General features: G+C 44.2%; 1 protein-coding gene across 2 annotated transcripts; it reads right to left on the bottom strand.

The window, feature by feature from the left end:
- Positions 1 to 383: 383 nt before the first annotated feature.
- LOC117971320 (pyridoxal phosphate homeostasis protein-like) lies at positions 384 to 13,213 on the bottom strand. Of its 2 annotated transcripts, none has more exons than XM_034919455.2 (8): positions 13,058 to 13,213; positions 11,094 to 11,201; positions 10,234 to 10,269; positions 9,891 to 9,966; positions 7,248 to 7,385; positions 6,826 to 6,968; positions 6,623 to 6,721; positions 384 to 2,660 (listed from the first exon to the last, which is right to left on the bottom strand). In XM_034919455.2, exons 1-8 carry the CDS (start codon positions 13,145 to 13,147, stop codon positions 2,511 to 2,513), a joined length of 840 nt encoding a protein of 279 aa, XP_034775346.2. In that variant the 5' UTR covers positions 13,148 to 13,213; the 3' UTR covers positions 384 to 2,510. The 2 variants fall into 2 exon arrangements, with proteins under 2 accessions (XP_034775346.2, XP_058869784.1); XM_059013801.1 differs by lacking the exon at positions 13,058 to 13,213 and adding an exon at positions 12,924 to 13,013.
- Positions 13,214 to 13,537: the final 324 nt, after the last annotated feature.

The raw sequence follows: 13,537 nt of genomic DNA, 5'->3' as shown, positions 1-13,537 counted from the left end.
TGCTTTACTTGTTATCCAGCAGGTGACATGCTATGACCCAGAACGCATTGCTGAGGTGAAACGACCCAGGAAGTGCAAGCATAACATACTTCCTGGAAAAAAGGCAAAACAAAAACTTCCTTTAACTTAGTTTCAGAATGAAAATACATGCTTGACATTGCATCTGTGACCCATGTAGCCAGTGGAAGTGCAAACCAGGTAAGAATTAGCAACAATTACTTTACTAGCAGCCACCATGTAAGCATCAAGGGTACAGTGAAGCTGGAATAGTTTACCTGCAATGCAATGGCTCTTATTTGCAGCCCTATATAGACACACAGACATATCAGCAGGGATTAAATGCAGTTGAGAAGAAGAAAAAAAAATAGAAAGAAAACAACTCATTAAAATACTGTACATTTTATTTGAGATTTTTTTTTTTTTAGCATGCCCATTAGCGTCATCTGGTGGGCAGATACCAGTACTACAATGACAGTTACATTTTCTTTGTTGGCATCCTATAGGCGAGTCTAAATTGAATGTAATTAAACAGAATGAACCTTTTAATAGCATAAACTGTACTTCCAATAACACTTGTTTTACCATCTGTATTTATCCCCAAACAACCCACTTCCTTTTCACACAGAATATCAAGCATCTCCCAGGTCTATCTCCACTGTGTCCTTTTGTCCTGGCTTCTGTACTGCACTGAAAGTAATAGTTTAGGTTAACTGTGTCAACTCACTCTGGGATTTGAAAGACTTCAGAAATGCCCCCTTGACTATAAGCTACATTGGCACTTGATGAAATGTTAAAAAAGAAAGATTATGGTTAACACATTAGTTTTCAATTTCATCTTCAGTAAGTGATCACTGTTAGGATTTGTATTTCTGTTTAAACGGACAGCCTTACATGTGTGTTGTATTCTGTACCGTTCCAGAAGCAGCAGGGAAGTGTTAGACTACGTGTACCTGAACCAGATGCATTTTAGTGAGTGGTCAGAAGAGTCCTATTAACCAATCTGCCCATTCCTGTACCCCATGATTATTAGGGGGGTCCCGCTTCACTGTGTATCAATGACTCAGGATGCTTTCTTTCCATGATGGACGGTTTGTCGTGATAGAAGACAAAAGTACAGCAGAGCTCTGTAGCAGAGTCAGGGTCAATTCCATTTCCAATTCCTTTTTAAAATCAATTCCCATTCCAATCGAAGGAATTTCAGTTGATATTTTAGAGACATCGTCACTGTGATTGTTCAACTGCTTTCATTTGAAGCCAATTTAGAGGAGTGACTTCAATGTAAGTAATGCGTTGCCTCTGTGAGAAGCTCATTTTAACAGAATACTGCTAATTGTGATCAATGCTGTGTTGGAATTGATTACATGGGAATGGGAATTGGTTTGAAACACAGGAATGAACCCTGACCTGCACTGTAGTTCAAACAGACATATTGTGTCACGACCTGCACATCACAATACGTATCGGGAGAGTGGTTTTTATTGAGATCTCCTCGCTCTGCACACACACCACATCCTAATACAGAAAGAACAAGCATTAAATTAATCCTCTACACGTGGGAAATCATTTACATCAGTTACATTAAATCAATCCTCTACACGTGGGAAATCATTTACATCAGTTACATTAAATCAATCCTCTACACGTGGGAAATCATTTACATCGGTGCACAGCTCAATTCAGAAACATTCCTCAGGGATGGGAATAAGACTCCTGTTGCATAGCAGTTTCACCCATTCCAGGTTTTACTAGGCGCTTGATCAGCCACAGTGTATAGGTAACAAGCTCAGGTGTGTCTTATTAAACTCATAGTAAAAGCAGGAGTGAATCAAACTGCTATGCAATGGGAGTCTTATTGCCATCGCTGATTCCTGGGCATCTGATTGTTTGCTGGAACAGACTTACACACACAGACGGCAGCTTTCAGATGAACAGTGCTCAAGACAGAGGGGAGGGGCACCTCCTCTCACTCTCGGATTCTGATGCTCTCAATAGCTTAAAAAAGTCATACAATTAAGTTTGATAAAGTGGTTTTCTAGGTGTAAATAAAAAAGCGTAAAATACAGCCTCAGATTCTGCCACTCAGAAACTTAAATAAAAGACTGCCCGAATCCCGTTTCATCACAATCAGATAGGCAGTGCACTGGATTTGTGACACAAAGAAAATAATTAATAAATAGGAGAATATATAAAAGGTGGGGGAGTTCTATTGTAATTGGTCTGGACAGAGGCTCCAGTTTAAACCAACAAAGCAGGAGCCTCTCTGGAGTTTTTTTTTTTTTACAAACTATTAAGAGACAAAAATAGACTTCAATTACTTAAACTGTGGTACTGAGACTGTCGCTCTTCTCCCCCACCCCCCATTTAGATCAATAGAACTGTCCGATTTCATGCAAGCAACACCGCAGGGAGGTACCAATCCAGGTTCTTGGGGGTGTCTGTTGTTGGAGGAGCGTGGTTTCTGTTTGCCTCTTGAATTGGAGGATGTTGGTTTTTGGGGTTCGGGGTCCCCCTCACTGCTCCTTCACTGTCAGCCCATCCAGCTTCTGTGCTGCCTCTTCGGCCACGACCTTTGACCTCTTCTCAGGACTGGGCGTGTTGGGGTAAAACCGCTCCCCAAAAATGGTGCTACCGACCCGCACATTAGTGGAGCCGACCTCGATCTGAAAGGAGAGACAGGAGAGGAGGGGTTATCATTCATCTGAGAGAGGAGAGGAGAGGCAGGGGTTATCATTCATCTGAGAGAGGAGAGGAGAGGCAGGGGTTATTCATCTGAGAGAGGAGAGGCGAGTCAGGTTATTCATCTGAGAGAGGAGAGGCGAGGAGAGGCAGGGGTTATCATTCATCCGAGAGAGGAGAGGAGGGGAGGGGTTATTCATCTGAGAGAGGAGAGGAGAGGCAGGGGTTATCATTCATCAGAGAGGAGAGGAGGGGTTATCATTCATCTGAGAGAGGAGAGGAGAGGAGAGGCAGGGGTTATCATTCATCTGAATGAGGAGAGGAGAGGCAGGGGTTATCATTCATCTGAGAGAGGAGAGGAGAGGCGAGGCAGGGGTTATCATTCATCTGAGAGGAGAGGCAGGGGTTATCATTCATCTGAGAGAGGAGAGGCAGGGGTTATCATTCATCTGAGAGAGGAGAGGAGAGGCAGGGGTTATCATTCATCTGAGAGGAGAGGAGAGGCAGTGGTTATCATTCATCTGAGAGGAGAGGAGAGGCAGGGGTTATCATTCATCTGAGTGAGGAGAGGAGGGGTTTTCATTCATCTGAGAGAGGAGAGGAGAGGCAGGGGTTATCATTCATCTGAGAGGAGAGGAGAGGCAGTGGTTATCATTCATCTGAGAGGAGAGGAGAGGCAGGGGTTATCATTCATCTGAGTGAGGAGAGGAGGGGTTTTCATTCATCTGAGAGAGGAGAGGAGAGGCAGGGGTTATCATTCATCTGAGAGAGGAGAGGCGAGGCAGGGGTTATCATTCATCTGAGAGAGGAGAGGCAGGGGTTATCATTCATCTGAGTGAGGAGAGGAGGGGTTATCATTCATCTGAGTGAGGAGAGGCGAGGCAGGGGTTATTCATCTGAGAGAGGAGAGGCGAGGCAGGGGTTATCATTCATCTGAGAGAGGAGAGGAGAGGCAGGGGTTATCATTCATCTGAGAGAGGAGAGGAGAGGAGGGGTTATCATTCATCTGAGTGAGGAGAGGCGAGGCAGGGGTTATCATTCATCTGAGAGAGGAGAGGAGAGGCGAGGCAGGGGTTATCATTCATCTGAGAGAGGAGAGGCAGGGGTTATCATTCATCTGAGAGAGGAGAGGCGAGGCAGGGGTTATCATTCATCTGAGTGAGGAGAGGAGAGGCAGGGGTTATCATTCATCTGAGAGAGGAGAGGAGAGGAGAGGCAGGGGTTATCATTCATCTGAGAGAGGAGAGGCAGGGGTTATCATTCATCTGAGTGAGGAGAGGAGAGGCAGGGGTTATCATTCATCTGAGAGAGGAGAGGAGAGGCAGGGGTTATCATTCATCTGAGTGAGGAGAGGAGAGGCAGGGGTTATCATTCATCTGAGTGAGGAGAGGAGAGGCAGGGGTTATCATTCATCTGAGAGGAGAGGAGAGGCAGTGGTTATCATTCATCTGAGAGGAGAGGAGAGGCAGGGGTTATCATTCATCTGAGTGAGGAGAGGAGGGGTTATCATTCATCTGAGAGAGGAGAGGAGAGGCAGGGGTTATCATTCATCTGAGAGAGGAGAGGAGGGGTTATCATTCATCTGAGAGAGGAGAGGCGAGGCAGGGGTTATCATTCATCTGAGAGAGGAGAGGCAGGGGTTATCATTCATCTGAGTGAGGAGAGGAGGGGTTATCATTCATCTGAGTGAGGAGAGGCGAGGCAGGGGTTATCATTCATCTGAGAGAGGAGAGGAGAGGCAGGGGTTATCATTCATCTGAGAGAGGAGAGGAGAGGAGGGGTTATCATTCATCTGAGTGAGGAGAGGCGAGGCAGGGGTTATCATTCATCTGAGAGAGGAGAGGAGAGGCGAGGCAGGGGTTATCATTCATCTGAGAGAGGAGAGGCAGGGGTTATCATTCATCTGAGAGAGGAGAGGCAGGGGTTATCATTCATCTGAGAGGAGAGGAGAGGCAGGGGTTATCATTCATCTGAGTGAGGAGAGGAGAGGCAGGGGTTATCATTCATCTGAGAGAGGAGAGGAGAGGAGAGGCAGGGGTTATCATTCATCTGAGAGAGGAGAGGCAGGGGTTATCATTCATCTGAGTGAGGAGAGGAGAGGCAGGGGTTATCATTCATCTGAGAGAGGAGAGGAGAGGCAGGGGTTATCATTCATCTGAGTGAGGAGAGGAGAGGCAGGGGTTATCATTCATCTGAGAGGAGAGGAGAGGCAGGGGTTATTCATCTGAGAGAGGAGAGGAGAGGCAGGGGTTATCATTCATCTGAGAGAGGAGAGGAGAGGCAGGGGTTATTCATCCATCTGAGAGAGGAGAGGCGAGGCAGGGTTATCATTCATCTGAGAGAGGCGAGGCAGGGGTTATCATTCATCTGAGAGGAGAGGCGAGGCAGGGCAGGGGTTATCATTCATCTGAGACAGGAGAGGAGAGGCGAGGCAGGGGTTATCATTCATCTGAGAGTAGAGGAGAGGAGAGGCAGGGGTTATTCATCTGAGAGGAGAGGAGAGGAGAGGAGAGGAGGGGTTATCATTCATCTGAGAGAGAGGAGAGGCGAGGCAGGGATTATCATTCATCTGAGACAGGAGAGGAGAGGCGAGGCAGGGGTTATCATTCATCTGAGAGTAGAGGAGAGGAGAGGAGAAGCAGGGGTTATTCATCTGAGAGAGGAGAGGAGAGGAGAGGAGGGGTTATCATTCATCTGAGACAGGAGAGGCGAGGCAGGGGTTATCATTCATCTGAGGGTCATCATGCATTTGCATCTTCCACATGTCCTCATATGAAGACTAGAGAGTTCTGTATCCCTCCCATGAGTTTGCCGTGCATGCCAGTGTAGTTATTGTTTCACATTCCCTGTACTGTTTCTGGTATTTTATCGCTGGCCCAGGGTCTGGGTTCCGATTCTCCAATACAGCATTCTTATTGTTCTTTAAATTCACGCTTGCCTGGAGAACCCCACGTGCCGAGCCTGAACTTCCTTCCATCACGTGACATTGTGACCTTTCAACTCCACCAGCCGCATTGTCCGCTCACTCCACTGGCCCCCGATCACCGCTCGCATCCAGTTCAAGACTCTTGGACTAGCCTACAGATGCCTTGACCAGACTGCACCCAGCTACCTCCAGACCCTCATCTCTCCCTACACCCCCACTCGACCTCTCCGCTCCGCCTGCACTAGAAGACTGGCTCTACCTCCTCTACGCTACCCTGCCTCCGAAGCCTGCTCCTTCTCCACCCTTGCTCCGCAGTGGTGGAATGACCTTCCTACAGATGTCAGGACTGCCTAGTCCCTGACCACATTCCGGCACCTCCTTAAGACTCACCTCTTCAGACAGCACCTGTAGAACTCCTGTTTTCCCCTGGGACACTTATCACTCTTCCTTAAATGCACTTTACTTGCTCTTATCTGCCCCCTATTTTACTGCATTTAATCCTGTACTTCAGAGTACTGTAATCTGCCAAGTGTTTAATCTGTAGTATTTTGTATTTAATCATATCCTGATGTAACTATCACTGACACTGTTATCTGCTGTATTATTGAATTGTATTTTGTCACACTTGTACTTGCTTGAACCAAAGTCATTGTATTTACCTTGCTCTTAATTGTATTATTACTTGTACTGTGATACTTGAAATGTATTTGCTTACGATTGTAAGTCTGCTAAGAAATAAATAATAATAATAATAATAATAATAATAATAATAATTTGTCCAGGGATGGAAATACAACTCCTATTGCACAGCAGTTTCACCCATTCCAGGTTTTACTACCAGCTTGATTGCCAGAGTGTTTAGGTAAAAAGCTCAGGTGTGCCTTATTAAACTCCTAGTAAAACTTGGAGTGGATAATACTGCTATGCAATAGGGTGTCTTATTTACATCTCTGCTGCTAACTAACTTGGCAATACTTGTATAACCAAAAGTGAAACGGACAGAGACAGAGAGTCGCTCACCGCGTGTTCGAAGTCCGTCGACATGCCCATGCTGAGCTCCACCTGCTCGTACGGCATCTTCAGCGTCTCACACACCTCCTTCCGTCGAGAGAGGAGCATCTGCAGGGAAAACCAGCAAGAAACTAGTTACAACCAGAGAGACGGAGAGAGAGCGAGCGAGAGAGGGAGAAAGAGAGAGAGAGAAAGGGGAAGGGGGCGTCTACCTGGAAGTCAGGGTTGGGCCCCTCGCTGAGGTCATAGCCGTACCGTCCAATCGTCATGAGGCCCACAAACTCAAGGGCGGTGCATCGAGACACAATGTGCTGCACCGCCGCCACCGTGTCACCAGGGGGCAGACCGTGCTTACCTACAAGAAACACAAAAAAAAGGCAGAATCATAGGCAAATACACAGGCTCAAACAGAAACACTCACAAAGACACTCACAAAGACACACACACACACACACACACACACACAAGGTAAGGGCAGTTTCCCCAATTTAAAACTAAGTATATCACAAATTGTCTTACAGGGAGGCTCACCCTAATACTGCACCTCCAGATTGCTGGGAGCTCAAAAACGAATATGTGTTGTTAATAACAAAAAACCGCAGCGCCCCCCTCCCCCAGAACCCCCCTCACTTACTGTCCTCTCCACTCGTGTTGATTTGAACCATGATCTTTAGCCGCTGTGCATTCGCCCGCAGATTTTGCCAGGAGCTGTTCAGCCGGTCAGCCAGCTTCACCGAGTCCACCGTCTCCACCATGAACAGACTGGGGACGCCTGGAGAGGAACACAGTGAGAGAAACACAACCACACAGACACAAACACGAACACGAACACACACAGATACACGCAGACACACACAGTGAGAGAAACACAAACACGAACACACACACAGTGAGAGAAACACAACCACACAGACACAAACACGAACACACAGATATACGCAGACACACACAGTGAGAGAAACACAAACACGAACACACACACACACCCACACACAATGAGAGAAACACAACCACACAGTGAAAGAAACACAACCACAGACATGAACACACAGACACAAACACACACACAACCACACACACACAGACAGAGACAGACACGCACGCACACAAAGAAAGAACCAAATATAATGGCTCAAATAGACAAAAAGTCTAAAGATTCCACAGAAATGTGATGGCAGCTAAAACATTACATCTGGAACTCATCAGGTCAAAGAAAGCTCTGTTATCAGGGTTCATACACTTTTTCAACATCAAAATGCCATACTTTTTCCATACTTTTTCTAGACATCCATTTGTTTTTCCCAGACTTGTGTTTAAGTTAGTTTCTACTAGTTTTTTGATAGTTATCCACATAGGCGGGCAGCCGCAGAGCACTATAGCTTTTTGATCCAGAGCAGAAGTTGCACCTGGTTTTCTAAAAGTATTTGTTAGAATCTGGAGGTGCATATCTAGCAAGAGACAATGCAGGTATGCAAAACAGAAGTAAGATACAATCTAAGAAATGCCCAATATTTGAGAACTATGTTGCATTATTTACAAAAATAATATAAAAAGTTATATACTGCAAGTATACTTATGCCAAAATAGGATAGTATTATGTGACCAATAGGATACTAAAACCAGACAATTTTGGCAAAGTATACTTGCAGTATATTCTTTTTTTGTAAGGGATGAGATTGGATTCTGAGCCAAACTTCTTCATACCCTCTGTTAAATATTGAACACTATGGGAGGAGAAAAATAACAAAAATTAAATAACAAATGTGCAAGTGTGGTATATTAAACATACAGGTCAAATACTAAATACAGCACACCCTCACTAGAACAACCCTGTTTGGGTCCAAAGCCTTTTGTTCGCTACAGTAAAAGGACAATCCAAAACAAACAAGCTGCTGCAGTAAGTTAAGGAAGTCACCGTGGGTAAAGGCATTAGCTAAATTATTAATAATTAGTACTGTTTTTATTCTTTGATTGTCTTTATTATTATAGTATTTGTCACTACTACCACTAATAATAATAATAATAATAATAATAATAATAATAATAATAATAATAATAATAATAATAGCAATGTGATTGTGAATAAAAGTTGAATTACAAGTACAGTACCTATTTGTGGCATGCGGCCACAAATTCTGGCTGTATCCTATTTGTTTAAAACCACAGTACAACCCCCCCCCCCCCCCCAAAAAAAAATAAATAAAAGCACATCAAAGTTTCAGTTTTGTTTCAATTACAAAAGTTAATTTAAATCTTGGTTCCTTATTTAAAAAAAACAAAACAAACATCATTGTTGCTTTGCCGTGCCGGTGCAGGAGGAGCCAACATCAGCAGCAGTTTGATTTTTTTAAAATCAGTATTTGATCGTATAATGAAGGCCATACAGCCAGGTTGTAAATAGTACACTCAGCTGACGGTTTGGACCCGAGACTGTTACTGCACTCGGTATTGTAATTTACAAGCAAGCACCATATATTTAAAATAAAATTAACGGTACATTTTATTAATCACATTAAAAGAAATGAAAAAAGTGATGTTAACATGCTACGTGTGTACAAACCATAGGGGCTACAGAAAGCGTGTTTTTTTTTTTTTTTTTTTTTAAATCCGAGTCGGTGATAATAACTATCGTATTCGATTTTTTTTTTCCTGGGTTGGGAAATAATGTTAACGATTTAATAAAGGTAACAACAAGATAACAAAATGTGAATCTCGGTGAGCAGAGAACAGTAGCTTGTAATTCCAGTCTAACTTCGTTTAAGAAATCATAGCCTTCGTTTCACTGGAGCAGCCATAGCCATGTGACATATACCGGTGCGCTGACTGGATAGGATTGCTTGAGTTGTCAGGGGTGTTACACGGGGCAATCCTCACGCGATTTGGTCGCAAGCAATATAGTTGCTTCTAGTAAATTGCCTAGACAGTTGCCGCTAGAGCTGTTGACCCGCTTTCAAGATCAATTATTATTAATAATAAAAAATAAATCGCCGAATCATTTTCATTCTCCCGTGATGCTAGTACCATTCCAGACTTTCAAGACTTTCATAACGGAGACATGGTTTTTCAAGCATTTTCAAGCCCTGGAAATCAGTTTTGCATTTTTCTATACTTTTTCCACACTTCCAGACTAGCGTACGAACCCTGCGTTACACTGTTACTGGCCGAAATCATGTCAAAAAGGAAAGCAGCTGGTTGGTTAGAGAGGGGAAGGGGCATAGTGATGTCACAAGGAACAGGGGGCATTGTGATGTCACAGTTGAATCCCAGGGGTCCTCACCCATCAGCTTGTTGACGTTGTTCTTCTGTAGGTGTCCGATGAAGTGCCACTTTATCTCTGGGCAGGAGGCGAGGATCTGAAAGAAAAGAAAACTGAAAAACCTGCTTTGAGAATACAAGACAAAAAACAGACACACAAACAGACAGATACACAAACAGACTGATAGACAGATGGATAAATAGATATTTTGTATAGCGTGCCAAACGACACAAGCTCATGTCCACCCCAGTGTCAGAGTGTTTGCCATTAGTGAGCTTTCTGACCATGAGTGCAGTGAAAACCAGCTTGTATCTCTGAGCCCCATAATATACAGTGAATCTCAATAATCTGAAATCAACGTCACCTTGGGGTCTGAAGCCTTCTCCAGCAGCTCCTGCACCTGAAACAGCAAAGAGATCGATCAGCCGAGAGGCACGTAATGAACTGGCATCCCAGCCCATTGGAGTGAATGGAGAGGGGAGGGCTGGACTGGAACCGCCAGCCCATTGGCGTGAATGGAGAGGGGAGGGCTGGACTGGAACCGCCAGCCCATTGGAGTGAATGGAGAGGGGAAGGCTGGACAGGAACCACCAGCCGTACGCTTCAAAGAGGAGTGCCTTACTGCTCAACTGATGAGCAAGCTGCAGTGGAGAGGCAGTACGGGTCACGCTGACGTCAGTGTTATTAACTCCTCAGCCACTCAGAGGAGATCCACCCCCAGACACACGCACAATGCAGTCCTGACATCCTACAGATGTCAGGACTGCCCAGTCCCTGGCCACATTCCGGCGCCTCCTCAAGACTCACCTCTTCAGACAGCACCTGTAGAACTCCTCTGTTTTTCCCCCTGGACACATCACTCTTCCTTAAATGTGCTTTACTTGCTCTTATCTGCCCCCTATTTTACTACATTTAATCCTGTACTTTAGAGTACTGTAAACTGTCAAGTGTTATTTAATCTGTAGTATTTTGTATTTAATTATATCCTGATGAAACTATCACTGACACTGTTATCGGCTCCGTTATTGAATCGTATTTTGTCATATTCGTACTTGCTAGAACCAAAGTCATTGCTAGATGGCCTTAATTGTATTATTACTTGTACTGTGATCCTTGAAATTTATTTTTGTTTACGACTGCAAGTCACCCTGGATAAGGGCGTCTGCTAAGAAATAAATAATAACAATGCAATCAGACTCTTCTGGAATCGCAGGCTGCACTCACATAATTCTCTCCGAAGTTGCGTTGGCCCTGCTTGTAGGCCTCCAGCACCATCTCCGCGGGTTTGGTTTTGCTGACGGCTACGAGGCGCGGCTGGATCGCGGGCAGGGTCTAAAACAGGGAGGGGAGAGGGGTGTGTGAGAGGAGAGGCTTGTTAAAGAAACTAACCCAGTCCTGGGGCTCAGAACTCCCCTCAATGAAGTACATTATTATTATTATTACTGAAATGATCAGGAGCCAGGAGTTTGAGCAGAGTTAGCACACTTTCTTGCACATCGCCTAATCATTTTATTATATTTATATATATATATATATATATTTTTTTTTTTTTTTTTTTTTTTTTACTATAGATTGTGTGACAAGCAGGCTGCAGTGGTGACGTCAGATCCGGAAGACACACACAGTACTGCGAAGTGAAATGCGTTTAATAATGAACAAAATAAAAAGGTTTTAAACAAAAACAGCACAGGGCACTTGCAGCCAAAATAAAGAGACAAACAAAACAGACTAACACTTAAACAGTGGACTAACAGACAAACAAACAAACGTGGTGAGTCAAAACAAATACTTATTTTAGTTTATTTTACTCTCCTTCTCTCTCCCGTTCTCTACTCACCGAACACCCAACCCCAAGTGAGTAAAACGTGCATCTATATATATATATACACAATTGTGCTGGGATTCAATTACCAATTAATTATTCACTTGAATCCTAGCACGTGAATTAATCTGTGAAAACTCTGTGCTCATATATTAAGTACTTTAAATGCACGTGAAGTGTAGTGCAATCCCCGTGCCTAAATACAATTATACATTTTAAACACTCGTGCTCATTACCCACAGTATATCCCGTGTACCAACTACAATACACCAACATTAACACACGCAACATAAAACACAAGAATGCACACAGGGGCGGGGCACATTGCCACAATTGCTACGTTTTCCAGCAGACATAGCCAAAAGTTGACATACCGCAATGGAAATCTATAATCTATAACATTCAACATCGCATTTGTAATCCAATTATACTAACACCCCCGGTTCCATTAGTTTGGATAACAGAGATTTTAATATAATTGCATGTAAAAAGTTCAACTCGACAGTGATGGGGGGGTGTGTGAAAATGATACAAAAACTACTACAAAACATGAAGTAAATGTGGGGGTGACGGTCTGACTGGAAACCCCAGGACAGAGCACTACACCTTTAAACACACCGCGCTCAGCAGCTGTTCCTTTCCACACTCCCACACGCGCGTGTAGAGTCACGATTTCTACTCCTCTGTGCAGGGTGCTCTGCATGCACAACACAGAGAGCTTCAATACTTACTGTATAGTATGCTGTGTGGATCCCATTCTCATCCGTTTGGGATAATAACTATGAGCACGCCGTGATGATGATTATTACAATCGATCATTGAGAATGCATTTTAATACTGAAGCACTTATTATTATTAATTTATTAGCAGACGCCCTTATCCAGGGCGACTTACAATTGTTACAAGATATCACATTATACAGATATCACATTATTTTTACATACAATTACCCATTTATACAGTTTGGGTTTTTACTGGAGCAATCTAGGTAAAGTACCTTGCTCAAGGGTACAGCAGCAGTGTCCCCACCTGGGATTGAACCCACGACCCTCCGGTCAAGAGTCCAGAGCCCTAACCACTACTCCACACTGCTGCCCCTACAGTTACTTCGTGTTATTACGGTTGTGGCTGACACAAGAACACACTTTACGTATTATTAGACCGCAGCCGGACTCGCAATACATATAAAGTTGTGTTTTCATATATATGTATATATATATATCTCGGCATACCTGGGCAGCATTGCACACTTGTCTTAGTCACGGTACGGTTCAAGTTGTATACAGTCTAAAGGTTTTACAGGCAGCTCTCCCCAAAGCTTAATACTGGCGTTTGAACCCGCCGCCCAGCTCCTCTCGGCACATACCTGAGGCCGGCGACCCGCCGCTTGCTGTACCCTCTCTATCACCGTCTGCAGCGCTTTACCGACCTGCTCCGACATTACTACTTTCCACATATCAGCAGCACCCCACCAGACCGCTACCTCACTTCCGCTCTCCCGGCTCCCTACGGCCAGCCCATCGAGCGGATCAGCCAATCACCGCAGAGGAGTGGCGTCTCGCAGACCAACATCGAGCGCCGTCCATATTGGTAAGGTCTGTCTGTAACATGCCTTTATTTTTTGCTTATGTAATTGGTTCTGTTTTGTTTTTAGTATTACAAGAATTTGTATTTGGTTTCCATCAGCTGTACGGTGGACCTTTCAAACGCTTCTAGAGTTATAACGGTATTTTAAAATGCCTCAACCAATCTTCAACCAAAAAAAACCGTGTTTGACGTAAACCACTGCAAATATTACTCACAGCAGCCTGAATCATATGGGTGAGTCAGGGACAAGGTGCTCTGG

The sequence above is a fragment of the Acipenser ruthenus genome, chromosome 46, assembly GCF_902713425.1.
Source record: "Acipenser ruthenus chromosome 46, fAciRut3.2 maternal haplotype, whole genome shotgun sequence".
NCBI lineage: Eukaryota > Metazoa > Chordata > Actinopteri > Acipenseriformes > Acipenseridae > Acipenser > Acipenser ruthenus.
This window is presented reverse-complemented; position numbering and strand designations above follow the sequence as displayed.

Excerpts from the sequence above, each read along its gene's own strand:
- LOC117971320 (XM_034919455.2), bottom strand. The coding sequence starts at position 13,147 with ATGTGGAAAGTAGTAATGTCGGAGCAGGTCGGTAAAGCGCTGCAGACG. Across the intron at positions 7,386-9,890 it reads CAACGTCAACAAGCTGATGG|GCGTCCCCAGTCTGTTCATG; the intron begins GTGAGGACCCCT and ends GTTCCTCTCCAG. Across the intron at positions 2,661-6,622 it reads CGACGGACTTCGAACACGCG|ATCGAGGTCGGCTCCACTAA; the intron begins GTGAGCGACTCT and ends CTCTCCTTTCAG.